At 42.9% G+C, this 19,757-nt stretch overlaps 1 protein-coding gene across 2 annotated transcripts in view; it reads right to left on the bottom strand.

The window, feature by feature from the left end:
* atrn (attractin) overlaps positions 1-19,757 on the bottom strand; it is a 350,568-nt gene that overhangs the window by 290,058 nt on the left and 40,753 nt on the right. For both annotated transcript variants that reach the window (XM_052010514.1, XM_052010515.1), the window contains exon 2: positions 14,534-14,617. In XM_052010514.1, coding sequence (XP_051866474.1) covers positions 14,534-14,617 — 84 coding nt within the window. The remainder of the gene's footprint in view (positions 1-14,533; positions 14,618-19,757) is intronic.

Here is a 19,757-nt window from a genome sequence, read left to right as displayed (position 1 = left end):
GAGTGTGTGGCCAGATTCTGCTCTAACTCCTACAAGTTTGCAGATGATACCACCATTGTAGGCCGTACCTCAAACAACAATGAGTCAGAGTACAGGAAGGAGATAGTGGCACGGTATTATGACAACAACCTTTCCCTCAATGTCAACAAAAAAGCTGGTCATTGACTTCAGGAAAGGGGGCGGTGAACATGCACCTGTCTACATCAACAGTGCTGAGGTCAAGAGGGTTGAGAGCTTCAAGTTCCTGGGAGTGAACTTCACCAATAGCCTGTCCTAGTCAAATCACATAGATGCCATGGCCAAGAAAGCTCACCAGCACCTCTACTTCTTCAGTAGGCTAAAGAAATTCAGTATGTCCCCCTTGACACTCACCAACTTTTATCGATGCACCATAGAAAGCATCCTATCCGGATGCATCACGGCTTGGTATGGCAACTGCTCTGCCCAGGACCGCAAGAAACTGCAGAGAGTTGTGGACACAGCCCAGCGCATCACGGACACCAGCCTCTCCTTCTTGGACTCTGTCTTTACCTCTCGCTGCCTTGGCGAAGCAGCCAACATAATCAAAGACCCCACCCACCAGGGTCATTCTCTCTTCTTTCCTCTTCCATCAGGCAGAAAATACAGGAGCCTGAGGGCATGTACCACCAGGCTTAAGGACAGCTTCTATCCCACTGAGATAAGACTATTGAACGGTTCCCTTTTACGAGGAGATGGACTCCGACCTCACGATCTACCTTGTTGTGACCTTGCACCTTATTGCACTGCACTTTCGCAGTAGCTGTGACACTTTGTACTGTTATTGTTTTTACCTGTACTACGTCAATGTACTCTGTACTAACTCAATGTAACTGCACTGTGTAATGAATTGACCTGTATGATCGGTATGCAAGACAAGTTTTTCACTGTACCTCAGTACAAGTGACAATAATAAATCAATACCTATGTTGTCACTTTCAAGGAAGTGGTTAAGCCGATCAGCAGCCAGAGCTTTAGACCATTGATCCAAGTTCGAATCCCAACAAGACAGATGGAGGATTTCAATTAGTGAAATAAATCTGAAGTTCAAACTGATCTGCGACCCGGGTTCAATTCCTGCTGCTGTCTGTAAGGAGTTTGTACATTTTCCCCGTGTCTGCGTGGGTTTCCTCTGGGTGCTCCGATTTCCTCCCACATTCCAAAGACGTACAAATTAGGAGTTGTGGGCATGCTATGTTGGCGCTGGAAGAGTGGCGACACTTGCGGGCTGCCCCCAGAACACTCTACGCAAAAGATGCATTTCACTGTGTGTTTCGATGTACATGTGACTAATAAATATATATTTTATCTTAATAATGATAACAATGAAACTTCTGTACTGCCATGAAAACCCATCTAAGCTCACTAATGTCCTTCTGAGAAGGAAGTCTGCCATCATTACCTGGTCTGGCCTACATGCAATTCTATACCCACACACTTGGTTGACTCTGAACTGACTCCTCAATTCAGCGGCAATTAGTCACCTGCAATAAATGTCAGCATTGCACAGCGCATCCACATCCCCTAAATGGAAAAAAAATGTATTTTCCAAGCCACTGCAAATTGGCAATGAAAACCCACATGTCAGTAGAATTAACATGCAGCTCAAGACCTGTTGTGGGGAGTAAAAGGTGCTCTCTCTTCTGGAACACTGGCACCAGTTCTGGTATAGGAAGCAGCTAACTTTGACAGCAGGTCCAACCTGAAACAGGATGGGACCAGTGTCTTAATGGAAGGGACAAGTAAGTAATTTGCAAAAGGCTTTGAACCAGTGAAGGGCGTGGACAGGGGTCAACTTAGGGAGAGGAACTTCCAAGAAAGCTAAGCAGCCTAAATATAAACAAAGCAGAAAAGAGACCACAGGAAAGATTAGAGGATACTGACAGTAAGGGAGCAAACACAGCCACAGAAAAGGAGTCTAAAAGATAGTTCACTTGTGGGAACAAGTAAGAATAAGTGGAAATCTAGATAATAATTGAATTGGACGAACCATACGAAGAATCCAGCAAGTGCGCATGCCAGTCAATCAATTGTCCAGCAGATTGATGGCGTGAGTATGGCAGTACGCATGTGCGCACTGGCCAGCCAATCACTCAGCAGAGCGATAACGCCCTCTGATGCGCACAACTTCACTTTTGGCGCGGGACTTCAGGGACTCGCGCACTTTTAGGTCTCCGCAGACCTTCTCGTGGACCTACAGTTGTAAGTTGCTCAGTTTCTGTATTATGATTAATATGGATCAGTAAAGACGTTTATTCTACCGCACCGTTGTCACTCTTGCTCCATGCATACGTAACAAATGGTGATGATGATCAAAACAAGAATGGCCTCTCTATTTCAAGCACCCAGTTCATTTTGGGCCGCAACTATGGCAAAACCAACACCAGAGACCTTCCAGGACTACATCAAACTTCTACCAGTTTTAACACCAAAGGTGGAGCTGAAGGAAGCTATCAAATGCAAGTTGCTTCGCATGCACTTGGGAGTACTCGGGCAGAAATACTTTGACGCTCTGCACTTAGAGAACAAAGCTGAATTGGCCAGCACGTTTCAGGCTTTAGACAACATTTGGGGGATGCAGGACAATGTCTTCATGGCACACTTCGGGTTCCCACAACTGCGACAGAACCCTAATGAGAATGTGGATGATTTCATCACAAGATTAACTCTGGCTGTGCAGGAATGCAAATAAAAAGACATCCAATCAAACAAATTTGAAAAAGCGATGCTTATCCAAGCGTTGATTATTGGAGTCTATGATGAGAGAATCTCCTGTTTGAAAATTGATACCAATATTGAGAATATGGTGTGCATCTGCCCTATTTGTCAGAAAACACAGAAAGCATCACCAAAGGCCCCCCTTAAACCATGGGCCTGGCCCGATTCTCCGTGGAAGCGCATTCATATTGACTATTTTGGACCATACTGGGGACACACATTTCTGGCTATTGTGGATGCCCATTCGAAGTGGATAGAGGCGTTAAGTACTTATACATCGTGTTCCTCATCAACTACTGTAACTAAATTACGGTCCGTCTTTGCTACATTTGGTATTCCGGAAGTTATAATATCCGATAATTATTGGGTCTTATCAATAATTATCATATCCTCATGCATGCACTGGCCAGCCAATCGCTCGGCAGAGCAACGGTGCCCTCTGACGCACACAACTTCACTTTTGGCGCGGGACTTCGGGGACGCGCGCTTTTAGGTCTCCGCAGACCTTCTCGTGGACCTACAGTTGTAAATTGCTCAGTTTCTGTATTTTGATTAATATAGATCAGTAAACACGTTTATTCTACCACACCAATGTTGCTCTTGCTCCATGCATACGTAACAATAGTGACCCTTATATATTATATTTTATGACAATGGAGAAGAACAGAATATGACAACAAACAGTTTAATACATTTGAGTAAAGCTGATTTTTTTTTAAGAGGCTGTATAAAGAACTTGGGGAGATAAAATGGCGAACAATATTGGTAAACAATGATATAAAACATGAAAGTGAAACATTTAAGAGAGATTTGAGACCAGGAAATACACAATGGAAAAACAACTATCATGAGACTCCATGGATGAATAAAGACATAAGAGAACAACTGAGGTTAAGGAAAAAGGTTAAGTACACTCATAGCAGCAGGGAATGCACAATAAGTGAGAAAACTAAGGGGTTAGGAAAGAAGTTTAAAAAGAATTACAAAGCAAAGAGCAACCATGAAATTGAATCAAGGGATAGAAAACAAAATGGTGAAAAATCTTAGACACATCAGTCAAAATCATGGACAGAAAAAAAAGGGTTCATTCATGTAGGATAGACACAAGGTCAATTTTTTCCCCTCAGAGCCTTTTGCTCAAAGCAGGATCTTCTTTGAAGCATATTCCTGATAAACAATAGGGTGAAAGTTTACTGGGAATAGCAATGCAGAGCTAAACTTTCAATCAGATCAGCCATGAAAGATGGAGCAGTCTTTAGGGACCAAGTAATCTACTGCTTCTAATCTGAATCTTCATATGCAAGTGGTCGTGGTGGCTTTCCTCGCATTACTGCAAGGAAGGCTAATTGTCCTTGGTGTTCACATGGTGGTTGTGTTGAATCTAAGCTTGATGGAGCTTGCATCAATGTTGGGAAAGGTTCTTACTATGACTGTCCTGCCATTTTTTTGGGGTGGTGGCTGCGCTGATGAATGAGGCTTCAAGAAAGTGACAATAGAAATCATAGAATCGGAGGATGGTTAAAAACAGAGGCCATTCAGCCTACTTATCCATGCCGATCCTCTACCAGACCAAGCAAATCATTCCATCCACCAGCCCCTTTTCTGTAGACGTACAATGTTTTTCTCAGTATATCCTTATCCAATTCTTTCTCGAAGGCTACAATGGAACCTATCTCCAGCACAAATGCGCACACACTCTACTCATAGTTTCCTTCATACATCATTCATTATTGCATGGGTTATGTCATCCCAAGAGGAACTAATGCCTGTAGTTATCTTGATGTTATACTCCTTTCAAGTTTCCCGAGTGGTGGCTTTGCCCAGAATGCATGCCTCATTACGTACTGCAGATCAAAAGACTTAAACATAGTGTTAGCACCCTGATCCATTGTTTGTTTCAATGAGGAAGTGTTAGGGGCCCAAAAAAAAATAATCAGCCATCTGCTCAATGTTAACCAGATGTCCATGGGGTACCATTGATGATGAACAAGATTTTGTTGACCAGGTTATTCCTCACACATTGTTTAATAAAGGTGGAGAGCATTGACATGATACAATCTTAGATAAGTGCAGTCTTTCAGGCTTTTTTGTTGGATCATCACACCATTGGAAGATTGGTCTTGAAAATCTCTTCAGAGTGTTTGGGTTGTCTGAGTGGCATCTTAAGTGAGGCTTAAATTTAAATTTGCCCTCAGCATTGCCTCCAAGGAGAAGCCAAGCGGTCTTTGGCTGCCTTGAAGCCTGGACCAGTTTACTCATTCCTTGCGGTGAACAGGCATGAAGCCATCCTCTTCCAAGAGCCCTGAGTCATCCACATTAAACACTTATTGAGGAGAGTAATCTCAATTATGAGCTTCAACTCCTTGGGAAAATTTTCTGCCAACATATTATCTGCACTTGCTGCCTACCCGACAAGTAGGTTTACACTTTTTTTTTGAAATTTTCAAACCAGCCGCAGTTGGCCTTGAATGTATTGACACTTTCTATCCTCCTCCTCATGCTCTTTCAAATCTTGCCATAACAACCTCATTTTTCCTGGATTGTCATCAAACTCAAGGGCACATGCCATTCATTTTGATCTTTCAACCACATTCTTAGATCTTTTTATCTATTCTCTACATTATAACATACGAATGCACTTCCAGGGGTAACAATTAGGGCACAAATTTTTATATTATTCACATTGTTCACATTCACACTATTCTCCTCATTCTCCCCGTGTCTGCGTGGGTTTCCTCCGGGTGCTCCGGTTTCCTCCCACATTCCAAAGACATACAGGTTAGGAAGTTGTGGGCATGCTATGTTGGCGCCAGAAGCCTGGCAACACTTGCGGGCTGCCCCCAGAACACTCTATGCAAAGATGCATTTCACTGTGTGTTTCAATGTACTAATAAAGAAATCTATTGGCGCAACAAACTTTGATGAATGATTGATGTCCAGCAAACTCACTTTTTACACATTTAATCACATCTAGTTCAGTATTAGTGCATATAGCTTCCCATGATTTCTTAGAGGATGTGCAATCCTCAACTGTTTGGACATCTAGAAGACATCTTAACAGATGCGCAGAATAAAATGATGAATCCCACGAACAACAGAGCACTGCACCCTCAATCATCTTGACAACGACAAAGATGGGGAGAAGTACAAAATACATCATGAGCTGAGATTGGGATTCCTTTCATTAGAGTAAGGAAAATGTGTAAATTGAGGGATACCCATTTTAAATCATCACTTCAGAATTCACCAGGTAGGAGAACAGGAGGGTATCACATCAGATAATGAGATGATTAATGACTTAAATGCATTTAAAATAGAAAAATTTAATAAATTATATATACAAATCAAACTTAAAGGAGGATAAATTCTCCTTTCTGGACAAATTGCATCCACACATTTTAAGAAAATATAGGGAAAGATAGCAGAGACATCAACAATTTGTAAGGAGAAGGTGCAATTCCAGAGGACTGGTGGATTATAAACATGTTAAAGGAGGTAGCTAGCACATGTCCAGGGAATTACAATCAGCTTAATAGCAACACAAGGGAAAATAATGGAATCTATACTAAGGAGAGAACAGGATACACAAAAATGATAATTATTACTCAGCATGGATCACAAAACAAAACTATGCTTGATCAATCCTATTCAATTTTCTGAAGAGGTAATAAGAGAGAAAATGGCTGTGCACTAGATGTAATTTATCAAGAATTGTAGAAGAACTTTCATAACATATCACAAAAAATTAACAAATGAAGTCAGAGCATATGTAGTCGGTGCAGATCAGGATGAATTGCTAATTGGCTTCAAGACCAAGCAGTTATGGTAGCTATTCACAACGGATGAAAATGGCTAATGCTGTTCTATGAGGGCCACAGGTGTCCAAATCAACATCACTAAGACCGTGAGGGAAATTTCTAAATTTGTGGATTAAACAAAATTTATGGGGGTGTTACGGACTCAGTGAAAGTCCCTTTAAGATAGAGAGTGTGTGTGTATGTGTGTGTGGGGCGTGCTTACGTCAATAGAAGATAAAGGACGTAATGACGTTGTTGAAGAAGTCAGAAGAAGAAGAAAGAGAGAGAGAGAAGGGAGAGAGACACCAGCCTGCTTGTTTTCTCTATCGATGGATGAGAAACAATAACTGTGTTTGCCACTGAAATCCATGTATGGAAGTTGGAAGTAATCCGGTGGAGTTCACTTTGTTGCTGACCTGTAGAAGGAAACAGGTATTTGTGTGTGGACGACCACGGTTCGGATGCTTTTCGGGGTGAGGAAGTCACTACCGAGTAAACACTGAAGTGTCGTTTGGGTTCCATCGTGGAACATTTGGATTTCGTATGTACTCTCTCTCTATGTTTTTCTACATCTACATCTTATCTTCAGACAACGGTGGTTGTTGAAGAAGCCCTTGCTCATGTTTCACCTTATGGCTTGCGGAACTGAACTTTAAGAACCATTCAGGAACTGGGAGTTTTGGACTTTGTCACACACATACACGACGAGTTTAGTTTTGGGGTTAACGTTCGAGGTTTAACATTCTTGAATTCTAACATACTAACATTTTTACTTTTATTTTACGTATTATCATAAGTAGTGATTAATAAAATAGTTTTTAACACTGAATCATGCTCAGTGTGTTTCTTTTGTTGCTGGTTTGTGACAAAATTGGGGGCTCGTCCGGGATAGTTCCCAAGGTTAACGAGTGTCGTCTGGGATTGTACCCCAGATTGACGAGATTTGTTCGGGATTCAATCCAAAGATTCTTGAGGGAGGTCTGATAAATTCTTTTTAATTGGCTTGTGTGTGTGGAAACCAGCAGCAATGGATATTAAGGCATTTTTGGAGTCACCAACCCAAAAAGGGATTGGAGGTGGCGAAAAAGGATGATTTGATAAAGATTGCTACAAGGCTAAACCTTACAGAAGTAAAACAGTCTATGAGAAAGGCAGATATTCAGAGATTGATAGCTGGCCATTATGTGGAAAAGAAGGTGTTTGAGAAGGAAGTGTTAAAACAGTTTCCTGGCAGTGAAATAGCAATTTCTGAGGCACAGGTGCAGCTGGCAAAGATAGAGGCTGAACGAGAGCAAAATAAATTAGAAGCTGAACGAGAACAAAAGAAATTAGAAGCTGAACGAGAGCGAGAGAAATTAGAGGCTGAACAAAAGCTAACTCAGATGAAGATAGAGGCTGATCTAGCAATGAAGCAGATGGAATTGAAGAGGATGGAGCTGGATAGTGAGGAAAAGGAAAAACAGAGGCAGCATGAGTTATAAATGAAGCGTAGGAGTTCGGAATCTGATTCTGAAGATGGTTTTTCAGCCAGCAGGGAGGTTCGATTAGTCCCTCCGTTTGAAGAAGATCAGGTTGATCAGTATTTCCAACATTTTGAAAAGGTTGCTGTGAGTTCAAACTGGCCAAGGAAAGGATGGGCTCTTATGGTACAGAGTGTGATTAAAGGTAAAGCTCAAAAAGCTTATTCTGCTTTGTCTGTTGAGGATGCAGCTGATTATACCAAGGTAAAACAAGCTATTTTGAAGGCCTATGAATTGGTCCCTGAGGCTTATAGACAAAAATTCAGAGACTTGAGGAAATCTGCAGATCAGACTTATATGGAATTTGCCAATGGAAAGAGAATATGTTTTGAACGATGGTACATGGCTAAAAATGTAGATGGGGATTTTGATAAATTGAAAGAATTGATACTAGTGGAAGACTTTAAAAGATGTGTTCCAGCTGAATTAACAACATATTTAAATGAAAAGGCAGTGGAAACTTTACAAGAAACTGCTAGGTTGGCAGATGATTATGCTTTAACCCATAAATCCAAATGGGGACAACCTAAAACCTTTCAAAGGAGTTACAAAGACAATCCAGGGAAACCGGAGATTAAATTGGGAGGTAATCAAAAAGGGAAGGATGAAAAGAAGCCAGGGCTGGAGAAACCTGTTGAGCGTACTTGTTATTACTGTAGGAAACCTGGCCACGTGATATCTAATTGTGCCCTTTTGAAGAAAAAGAAGGAAGCTGGGCCCAATGCTTGCTTTCAGGCAATTAAAAATCAAAAAGGTTTAGGAGATGCTGTTAAAGATCAGTCCTTGAAAGAGGGAAAAGCGGAAAAGTTGGAGGAGGTGAGAAAGGAATTCCGTTCGTATGTATCAGAGGGTTTTGTTTCACTGAATGATGAGTCACCCCAGGTGCCAGTGAAAATTCTTAGAGATACTGGGGCTAGTCAATCTCTCTTGCTGGACAGTGTTTTAAATTTTGGTGAAGAAAGTGACACTGGTGAGGTAAATCTAGTGAGAGGCGTTACAGGTGAGACCATGTCTGTCCCTTTTCACAGGGTGATTTTAAAGTCAAAGTTCGTAGAAGGACCAGTCGAGATAGGGATAAGACCTAGTTTGCCAGTGGAAGGAGTTTCTTTGTTATTGGGAAATGACCTTGCAAATGGAGAAAGTGATCCTGTGGTACGGTTAACAACCAAACCAAGGATTGATGAGTCTGAGGATGATCCAGATGTTTACCCATCATGTGCGGTGACTCGAGCTAGAGCTAAAGAATTAGCCAAGACAGACAGTCCGGTGCAGTCTGATGTAGTTCCTTGTGACAGTCCTAAACAGGAAGAAAATTTTGATGCCTTATCTGAGAGTTTTCTGTCTTCACTGGAGGATCAACATCCTTATAGTGAGCCTGAATTTAAAGATTTGTCTTTGTCAAGGAAGGATTTTATGGTGGAACAGACAAAGGACCCTGAGTTGACAGAATTGAAAGAAAAAGCACTCTCATGTGAGGAGATTGAAAAGGTGCCAACTGGATACTATGTCAAAAATGGAGTGTTAATGAGGAAATGGAGACCTCCTCATGTTCCTGTTACTGAGGAATGGGAAGTTATTCATCAGGTTGTTGTTCCAAAAGTTTATAGGGATGAGATTTTAAACCTGGCCCACAGTATGCCTTTGGGTGGTCATTTTGGTGTGAATAAAACTGTAGGGAAGATCTTGAAACAATTCTATTGGCCTGGTTTGAGAAAAGATGTGGTGATGTTTTGTCGAACCTGCCACACATGTCAGATGGTAGGTAAACCAAATCAAAAACCCCCTGTGGCTCCTTTGAAACCAATTCCTGCTTTTGGTGAACCCTTTTCGAAGGTGATTGTGGACTGTGTTGGTCCATTACCAAAGTCTAAGACTGGAAATCAGTATTTGTTAACCATCATGTGTGCCACTTCTAGATTTCCAGAGGCAATACCCCTTAGAAATATTAAGGCCAAGACGGTGTCAAAGGCTCTTGTAAAATTTTTTACCTTGTTTGGTTTGCCAAAAGAAATCCAATCTGATCAAGGTAGTAATTTTATGTCAAAAATTTTTCAACAAATAGTCTATGAGCTGGGAGCAAAGCAGATTGTATCATCTGCATATCACCCAGAATCTCAAGGAGCTCTGGAGAGATTTCATTCTACTCTCAAAAATATGCTGAAGACTTATTGCTTTGAAAACACCAAGGATTGGGACGAAGGTATCCATTTACTTTTGTTTGCCGTTAGAGAATCGATCCAGGAGTCAATAGGATTTAGTCCGTTTGAGCTTGTGTTTGGACATCGGGTGAGAGGACCTTTGGAGTTGTTAAGAGAGCAATGGGTTAATGAGGAAGTTCACTTGGGTCTGTTGGGCTATGTCCAAAAATTTAAAACTCGGTTGGAGAGAGTCTGCCAGCTAGCGAGAGAGAATTTGAAAACAAGCCAGATAAGAATGAAGACATATTTTGATAGACGTGCTCGGCCTAGGACATTCGCAGTGGGGCAAAAGGTGTTGGTATTTTTCCCTAGCCAAAATAATCCCTTGCAAGCTCGTTTTTCTGGACCCTATGTTATTGAATCTCGAGTGACTGATCTAACATATATAATCAAAACACCAGATAGACGCAAGAAAACACAACTCTGTCATGTAAACATGCTAAAACCTTATTATGAGAGGGATTCAGTTGTGGCCTTGGTGGATGGTGTAAAGGTTGTTTCTAGAATGCCTGATGTTGATGTTGAGGAAGGCCAATTTAGACCAAATATTGTTCCCTCGAAACTAAAAAACCAAAATATCATGGAGAACCTTGAAACGAAGTTGGACCATTTACAAGTTTCACAAAAACAACAGATGAGAGAATTAATTTTAAAATTTAAAAATCTGTTCCCAGATGTTCCAAACAGAACATCGATAATTACCCATGATGTTGATGTTGGGGATGCAAAACCAATCAAACAACACCCATATCGAATGAATGTGGAAAAAAGTAAACTTGTGGATCAGGAAATAAAATACATGTTGGAAAATGATATTATTAGACATTCTACTTCAAATTGGAGTTCGCCCTGTGTTATTGTACCTAAACCTGATGGAACTGTTAGATTTTGCACAGATTACAGGAAAGTGAATGCTGTAACAAAGTCAGATGCTTACCCTATTCCTAGGGTGGATGATTGCATAGACAGAGTGGGAAAGGCAAAATTTCTTACAAAGATTGACCTATTAAAAGGGTACTGGTGTGTTCCATTAACAGATAGAGGAAGGGAAATTTCAGCCTTTGTAACCCCTTCTGGATTGTATGAATACAATGTTTTGCCATTTGGAATGAAAAATGCTCCGGCAACATTTCAAAGAATGATTAATTCGGTGATTCATGGGTTAAAACATACAGATGCCTACATTGACGACTTAGTGACTGGGAATGATACTTGGGAAGATCACATCTCTGCGTTAGAAAGGTTGTTTGAAAGACTTTCCAAGGCTAACCTTACAGTTAACTTGGCTAAAAGTGAATTTGGCCATGCCACTGTGACGTATCTTGGTTATGTTGTAGGTCAAGGCAAGCAAGCTCCTGTTCAGGCAAAAGTTCAAGCAATATCTGAGTTCCCTATTCCCACAGGTACGAGGACTGTTAGAAGATTTTTGGGAATGGTTGGATATTATCGAAAATTTTGTAAAAATTTTGCTGATATTGCTCTTCCCCTAACTAATCTTCTGAAGAAGGGAGTAAAGTTTGTTTGGACAGATTCTTGTCAAGAAGCATTTAAGAAGCTGAAAGCCATTTTATGCTACCATCCTGTGCTCAGAACACCTGACTTTGAAAAGCCATTTTCATTAGCAGTAGATGCCAGTGATGAAGCTGCAGGAGCTGTGTTGTTGCAGAAGGGTGACCTTGATGATATTGACCATCCTGTAGCTTACTTTTCAAAGAAATTTAATGAGCATCAAAAGAATTATTTCACCATAGAGAAAGAATTACTGTCGCTTGTTTTAGCCTTGCAACATTTCAGTGTATATGTTTGCACCGCTCAGAAACCATTGACTGTGTATACCGATCATAACCCATTGGTGTTTCTGAGCCGAGTCAAAAACAAGAACAGAAGGCTGTTAAACTGGAGTTTAATTTTGCAAGAGTTTGATCTCATGATAACTCACATTAAAGGCAAAGATAATGTGATTGCTGATTGTCTTTCCCGATGTTAAATGGGAAACATGTATCTGTACTAATCTGATAGTCTGTAGTTGTGTAGCATGATAATTATTAACATTACTAACTCTATGCGCGGTTAAAATTTTCTTAGGAAAATTTTTTTTTAGGTGGGAGGTGTTACGGACTCAGTGAAAGTCCCTTTAAGATAGAGAGTGTGTGTGTATGTGTGTGTGGGGCGTGCTTACGTCAATAGAAGATAAAGGACGTAATGACGTTGTTGAAGAAGTCAGAAGAAGAAGAAAGAGAGAGAGAGAAGGGAGAGAGACACCAGCCTGCTTGTTTTCTCTATCGATGGATGAGAAACAATAACTGTGTTTGCCACTGAAATCCATGTATGGAAGTTGGAAGTAATCCGGTGGAGTTCACTTTGTTGCTGACCTGTAGAAGGAAACAGGTATTTGTGTGTGGACGACCACGGTTCGGATGCTTTTCGGGGTGAGGAAGTCACTACCGAGTAAACACTGAAGTGTCGTTTGGGTTCCATCGTGGAACATTTGGATTTCGTATGTACTCTCTCTCTATGTTTTTCTACATCTACATCTTATCTTCAGACAACGGTGGTTGTTGAAGAAGCCCTTGCTCATGTTTCACCTTATGGCTTGCGGAACTGAACTTTAAGAACCATTCAGGAACTGGGAGTTTTGGACTTTGTCACACACACACACGACGAGTTTAGTTTTGGGGTTAACGTTCGAGGTTTAACATTCTTGAATTCTAACATACTAACATTTTTACTTTTATTTTACGTATTATCATAAGTAGTGATTAATAAAATAGTTTTTAACACTGAATCATGCTCAGTGTGTTTCTTTTGTTGCTGGTTTGTGACAGGGGGAAAGAAGGATCAATATGCAAAAGTAACGTAACAAATTGCAGGGGGACTTTGCCAACTTTTTATCCATTCTGCAAGTTTATTAATTAATTCAACGCAGGTAAATAGAAGTTAGTTCATCTTGGTTTGGAGGAAAAGGGAGGTTGCAACATGCAAATCTAGATGGGATAAAGACACAGAATTATCTCAGAGAACAAATACACTGATCACTTAAAGCAGTACCACAGGCTTGCAAGTGTATTTGAACAAAGCAAACCAAGTGCAAGTGTTTACTTTTCAAGGGATGGAACTGAGAAGTAAAGAAATCATGCTACACCTGCAGTAAATCTTGATTAGATCATATTTAAGACTGTGTACAGTTCTGGTCACCATTTTATATAAAAAGAATGTAGAAACAATACAGAAATAATTTGTAGAGTTATACAGCACAGAAATAGGTGCTTCCACCCAAGTCATCCCTCCTATGTTATATGACAGAAGTGCACACAATGCTCCAAGTGCGGCCCAACCAATGATTTGTACAACTGCAACATGACATCTTAACTCTTGTACTCAATGCAAAAAAAAACATTTTGGAGGAACTCAGTAGGTCAGGTAGCATCTGTAGGGGGAAATGGACAGTCGATGTTTCACATCGAGACCTTTCACCTGAACTGAAAGAGTAAAGGGGAGATAGCCAAATATAGAGGTCAGGGGAAGGGGAGACGCAAGAGAGCTGGCAAGGTGATGAATGGATCCAGGTGAGGAGGGGTGACTGGCAGATGGAGGAGTGGAGGGTGGAAATAGCAACAGAGGCCAGGAGGTGATAGGTAAAGGCCAATAAACACACAAGCTTCATTTCTTGCACTTTATGCTGAGCCACTTGGCTGAGATCGGGGAGGTCCAGAGCCACTACTTCTGTTCAATTGTCTGAATCTTGGCTTTAATCCTTAACCAGGCATGCCATGTTACGACCTGCAGAACATTGCTCTGATCTGCCGCTGTTGGATTACTTAGCTGCCAATGCCATGCTGTTTTTGTTTTTTTTTCAAAGCAGGCAGCAACCTTGGGGCTTCACTAGACTGTGTTCTCACTCTGTGGTTTCCCCAGTAAAGCTTCTGACACACCACAGAATGAAGGATTTAAGGGAGATAGTGGGCAATCATCCATCTGTCAGATGATGACCACTGCATTAGATGTAGCTGGAAACAGCTTTGCTGCTGTTAATAGCCCATATCACTTCCTAGGATAGGTTCCAATACAAATCCAAGGCTTCCTTTTCTTTGAACATCAGCTGACTACCAGGGAAGCAAGCACTTATCTGAGCTGCTCAAACACTTCCTTAATAGCTAGTGTGACAGCAGATGCATAAATATGACTCCTCTGAGCTGATGGCTTCATTTGATAAAGCTCCATTATGGGAAAAAGTCAGAAAATTTGACTTTCTACAATGAATAGAAAAGACTGAAATACTCACTGTCCTTCAATAAGCCATGTGCATTTCGTTTTATATTTGTAGTTCCCTGGTCCATCAGTAAGATATCCAAAGTCTCCAGTTAACCTGCATATTAAACAAAACTTCAGTTACTACAATTGAAAAAGTCATTTTAAAGTTTTGATACTATTAAAATAGCCACAGTTAGAGGTCAAGAAAATTAAAACATGACCAAGTTTTGGCCATTTCAAACCTCAGTCAAGACCTTACAATTTTTTTGATACCCGACCCTGACACACAGCCAGGTTCCTCGGGTTCAATCAAGTTGCCAGGCTCTACATCCAATTATTAACTCTCAGAAGCTTGGATATAATATTCAGCTCTCACAGTTCCATACAAGTACCATAAAACCATACAGCACAAAACAGGCCCTTCGGCCCACCATGTTGTGCCGTCCATCAAACCACCCTCACACTACCTAACCCCCTCCTCCCGAATATCCCCCCATCCCACACTCCTCCATATGCCTATCCAACAAGCTCTTGAACCTGTTCAATGTATCTGCCTCCACCACCACCCCAGGCAGTGCATTCCATGCACCAACCACTCTCTGGGTGAAAAACCTCCCCCTGACATCTCCCCTGAACCTCCCACCCATAACCTTAAAGCCATGCCCTCTCGTCTTGAGCATTGGTGCCCTGGGAAGGAGGCACTGACTGTCTACTCTATCATTTGAACTCATTTCAAAGCCTCAAGGTACCCTGTATTTGTCAACTGAAATTGCCCTAATGGATAAATGGCAAGGATAATGCACAAAATATTTTCCATATACAGTAGAAAATGACTGAATACAGTGGAGTGGAATTATACCCAGAAATAATGAAAGCACCAAATTCCAAAATCTTTCTGAAGTAAATGACTGGATTGCCATCTTGCACACATACATTTTCAAAAATCCAGTTATGTAATTTCCTAACTACTCTGCACAGGTGTCAGACAGTGCAAAAAAATTTTCTCAACCTCTATGTGCAGTCATAATATGCGTGCTATACAATCTTCACATAGAACAAGAGCATAGGATAAGAACATAGAACAGTACAGCACAGTAAAAGGTCTTTCGGCCCACAATGCCTGCGCCAAACATGATGCCAAATTAAACTAATTCTCGTCTGCCTGTACAAGATCCATATCCCTCCTACCTTAAAGCCAGTACAACAATTAACCAGAAAATGTGAAACTTGCCACCACTATGAACAATAGAAGTAAATAATGTGGGTAAATTACCAGAAAAGCTTGAGAAGGAAATGGAGGAGGAAATAATAGTTTTATTTAGTTGAGGAAAGACAAATGGAGCATTGCAACCAAAACAAACTGGTTAGGCCTAATGATCTGTTTCTGTAATGTATGCAATCCTTTGCAAAAATACCCCAGTAGGGAGCAACACAAATGCCAGTACTTGACACCATTTCATAGGGGGGAAATTAATCAGCACCAGTTAACAATCATCCCAGCAGCTTGGTTTTGATTCAGACCAAGCAATTTCAATCACTTGTGACAAGTTGGTAATATTGCAACCACCTTCAATGTCATAAGCACTGATGAAATGCAAGCTTAAGAATGTTAGAAGTATCATATATCGAAATACTGGAGATGACACAGAAAAGCTACAAAAAACAGCCCCTCTTTCCGGGGTTCGTTTTCAACATAGAACATATAGAACAGTACAGCACAATGCAGGCCCTTCAGCCCACAATGTTGTGCCGACATATTACTGAAACATCTCCCAGAATCACAAATGATCCCATCAGGGATTGAGAATAATGAGCAAGGATAGTCACAACTTCGCTTAAATTTCAAGATATTTGGAATCCATTTATTCAATATTTTCACATGATGTAGAGCCCCTTTCAATAACTTTCCAACTTGGAGGAATGGACTTGACGACATAATATTGCTCTGTTTCTACTGAGAAATTTTAGCCCAGTTTTTTTATCTTTTTTTGTTTGTTTTTTTAAATTTTTTTTGTTTAGTTTATATTGTTTACAATTTTTCTTATTGATTTGGGGTTTTTTTTTAATTTATATAATAAATCTTTTTCTTTCCTTTCTTTTATTATATTTACTAAGAGATCGTTGGATCTACAGATTGTTTTTTATATTTTATTGGTCTTTACGATTATCTATGCTATGATTGTTCTCCTGATCTCTTTGTACTACATGTATAAATATTGATGCTATATATTAATCTGTATTAATTTGAAAACTAATAAAAAGATTGAAAAACAGAAAATGCTGGAAATACTCAGATCAGACAGCATCTGTAGAGAATGCAAGAGACACAAGTTTACATTTCAGTTCAGATGAAAGATTTTCAAAATGAAACATTATTTCTTTCTCTAGAGGTACCCAGTGCTGCCAAATATTACCAGCATTTCTATTTTATTGCACAGGAATACACTTGCTTGTGTAGCGGTTGCTACCGCAGAATAAAACAAGACTCTACTCGGAGGATTGCCAAACAGAACTGGTTTATTTTCCCGCCTTGCGCGGGCCCTTTAAGGGAGAATGTTCCCACCCAAAAACAACCGGTAATGACGTAAGTCCTACGTCATCAGGACTTTCCCGCGCGCGGGTTCTCCCCGTCGCTCGGAAAGATGAGGGCCGACAAGACGGTGAGTCGCCACACAACCTCCCCCAGAACCGGCGATACAGTCCCCAAGGTCCATGGGCTGTGCCAGCTGCCGCTTTGGGGGGCAGCCTCTGCGTCGCGGCGTGGCAACCTCGACAGGCTGTTGCAGATCCAAATGGGCTGGTTTGAAGCGGTCCGCCGTGAAAACCTGTTCCCTGCCTCCAATGTCCAAAATAAAAGTGGATCCGTTATTCCGTATGACTCGGAACGGTCCCTCATATGGTCGTTGCAATGGCGCCCGAGGTGTGCCCCTGCGAACGAAAACAAACTTACAGTCCCGTAGTTCCTTGGGCTGGCAGGATGGGGCTTGACCGTGCCGTGAGGTGGGAATCGGGGCCAAGGCGCCAAGATTCTCGCGCAGTCTTTGTAGGACTGCTGGGGGTTGTTCCCCTTGGTCCCGAAGGGCAGGTATGAAATCCCCGGGGACAACTAGTGGCGCCCCGTATACAAGCTCAGCTGACGAAGTGCGGAGGTCTTCTTTGGGGGCAGTGCGTATGCCGAGCAGGACCCAAGGCAGCTCGTCAACCCAGTTAGGACCCTTCAGGCGGGCCATCAAGGCCGATTTCAGATGGCGGTGAAAACGTTCCACCAACCCGTTTGATTGAGGATGGTAGGCAGTGGTGGTGTGCAGCTGCGTCCCTAGTAGGTTCGCTAATGCAGCCCAGAGACTGGAAGTGAATTGGGTGCCTCTGTCTGAAGTGATGTGGGCCGGAACACCAAAACGTGAGACCCAAGTTGTGAGCAGCGCCCGGGCGCAGGAATCAGTGGTGCTGTCAGTCAGGGGGGTTGCCTCAGGCCACCTCGTGAACCGGTCCACGATGGTAAGGAGGTACCGGGCTCCTCTTGAAACTGGCAGAGGGCCCACGAGGTCGACGTGTATGTGGTCGAACCTCCTACGGGTAGGCTCCAACTGCTGTGGTGGGACCTTGGTGTGTCGCTGGATTTTTGACGTCTGGCAGTGCGGATAAGTCCTGGCCCACTCACTGACCTGTTTGCGCAGGCCATGCCAGACAAACTTGCTGGCGACCAGTCGGACAGTAGATCTGATGGACGGGTGCACCAACCCGTGTACCGAGTCAAAAACGCGTCTCCGCCAGGCTGCAGGGACTATAGGGCAGGGCTGACCAGTCGCAACGTCGCAAATTAGGGTCCGCTGACCTGGACCAACCAAGAAATCTCGGAGCTGCAGACCCGAGACTGCGGTTCTGTAGCTGGGCAGTTCGTCGTCGGCTTGCTGTGCGTCAGCTGGGGCCGTGTAGTCGACACCCAAGGATAGGTTGTGGATGGTTGGTCTGGAAAGTGCATCAGCAACGACATTATCCTTTCCAGAGACATGTTGGATGTCAGTTGTGAACTCGGAAATGTAGGATAAATGTCTCTGCTGACGAGCTGACCAGGGATCGGAGACTTTGGAGAAGGCAAAGGACAGAGGCTTATGATCGGTGAAAGCGGTGAAAGGCCTGCCTTCTAGAAAGTATCGGAAATGCCGGACCGCCAGATACAGCGCTAGAAGTTCCCGATCAAAAGCGCTGTACTTCAGTTCGGGCGGTCTAAGGTGCTTGCTGAAAAATGCCAAGGGTTGCCAGCGGCCTTCGAGTAGCTGTTCCAGTACCCCACCCACCGCAGTGTTGGACGCGTCTACCGTGAGGGCAGTCGGGACGTCAGTCCTGGGGTGTACAAGCATCGTGGCGTCTGCCAGGGCGTCTTTGGCCTTAACGAAAGCAGCCGCAGCCTCGTCAGTCCAGGTGATGTCCTTGCCCTTACCAGCCAGCAGCGAGAACAGAGGGCGCATGATACGGGCTGCTGCAGGGATGAAACGATGGTAAAAGTTGACCATCCCAAGGAATTCCTGTAGGCCTTTGACTGTGTCAGGGCGGGCAAAATGGCGGATAGCGTCCACCTTGGCGGGTAGGGGTGTTGCCCCGTCGCTGGTGATTTTGTGGCCGAGGAAATCGATAGAGTCAAGTCCGAATTGGCACTTGGACGGTTTGATCGTGAGGCCGAAATCGCGGAGGTGGGAAAGGTGTTCCTGGCGGTTACGGCTGGCGATCAGTATGTCGTCCAAGTAAATGAACACGAAGTCCCGGTCTCGGCCTACCGCGTCCATCAGCCGCTGGAAGGTCTGCGCGGCGTTCTCAAGGCCGAACGGCATCCGAAGGAATTCGAACAGGCCAAATGGGGTGATAATCGCAGTTTTGGGGACGTCATCCGGATGGACCGGGATTTGGTGGTATCCCCTAACGAGGTCCACTTTGGAAAAGATGCGGGCCCCGTGTAAGTTCGCTGCGAAGTCCTGGATGTGAGGGATGGGATAGCGGTCCGGGGTGGTGGCGTCATTCAGCCTGCGGTAGTCGCCGCAGGGCCTCCACCCTCCGGTGGCTTTGGGGACCATGTGCAGGGGGGAGGCCCAGGGGCTGTCTGACCTGCGAACAATCCCCAGCTCCTCCATGTGACGGAACTCTTCCTTTGCCAGGCGGAGCTTGTCTGGAGGTAATCGTCATGCTCGGGCATGAAGGGGTGGCCCTGTGGTAATGATGTGGTGTCGTACCCCGTGTGTGGGCCTAGAATTTGTAAACGA

This window comes from Pristis pectinata, chromosome 2 (assembly GCF_009764475.1).
Source record: "Pristis pectinata isolate sPriPec2 chromosome 2, sPriPec2.1.pri, whole genome shotgun sequence".
NCBI lineage: Eukaryota > Metazoa > Chordata > Chondrichthyes > Rhinopristiformes > Pristidae > Pristis > Pristis pectinata.
The sequence above is the reverse complement of the archived record's forward strand: the minus strand, read 5'-3'. Positions and strand labels throughout refer to the sequence as shown.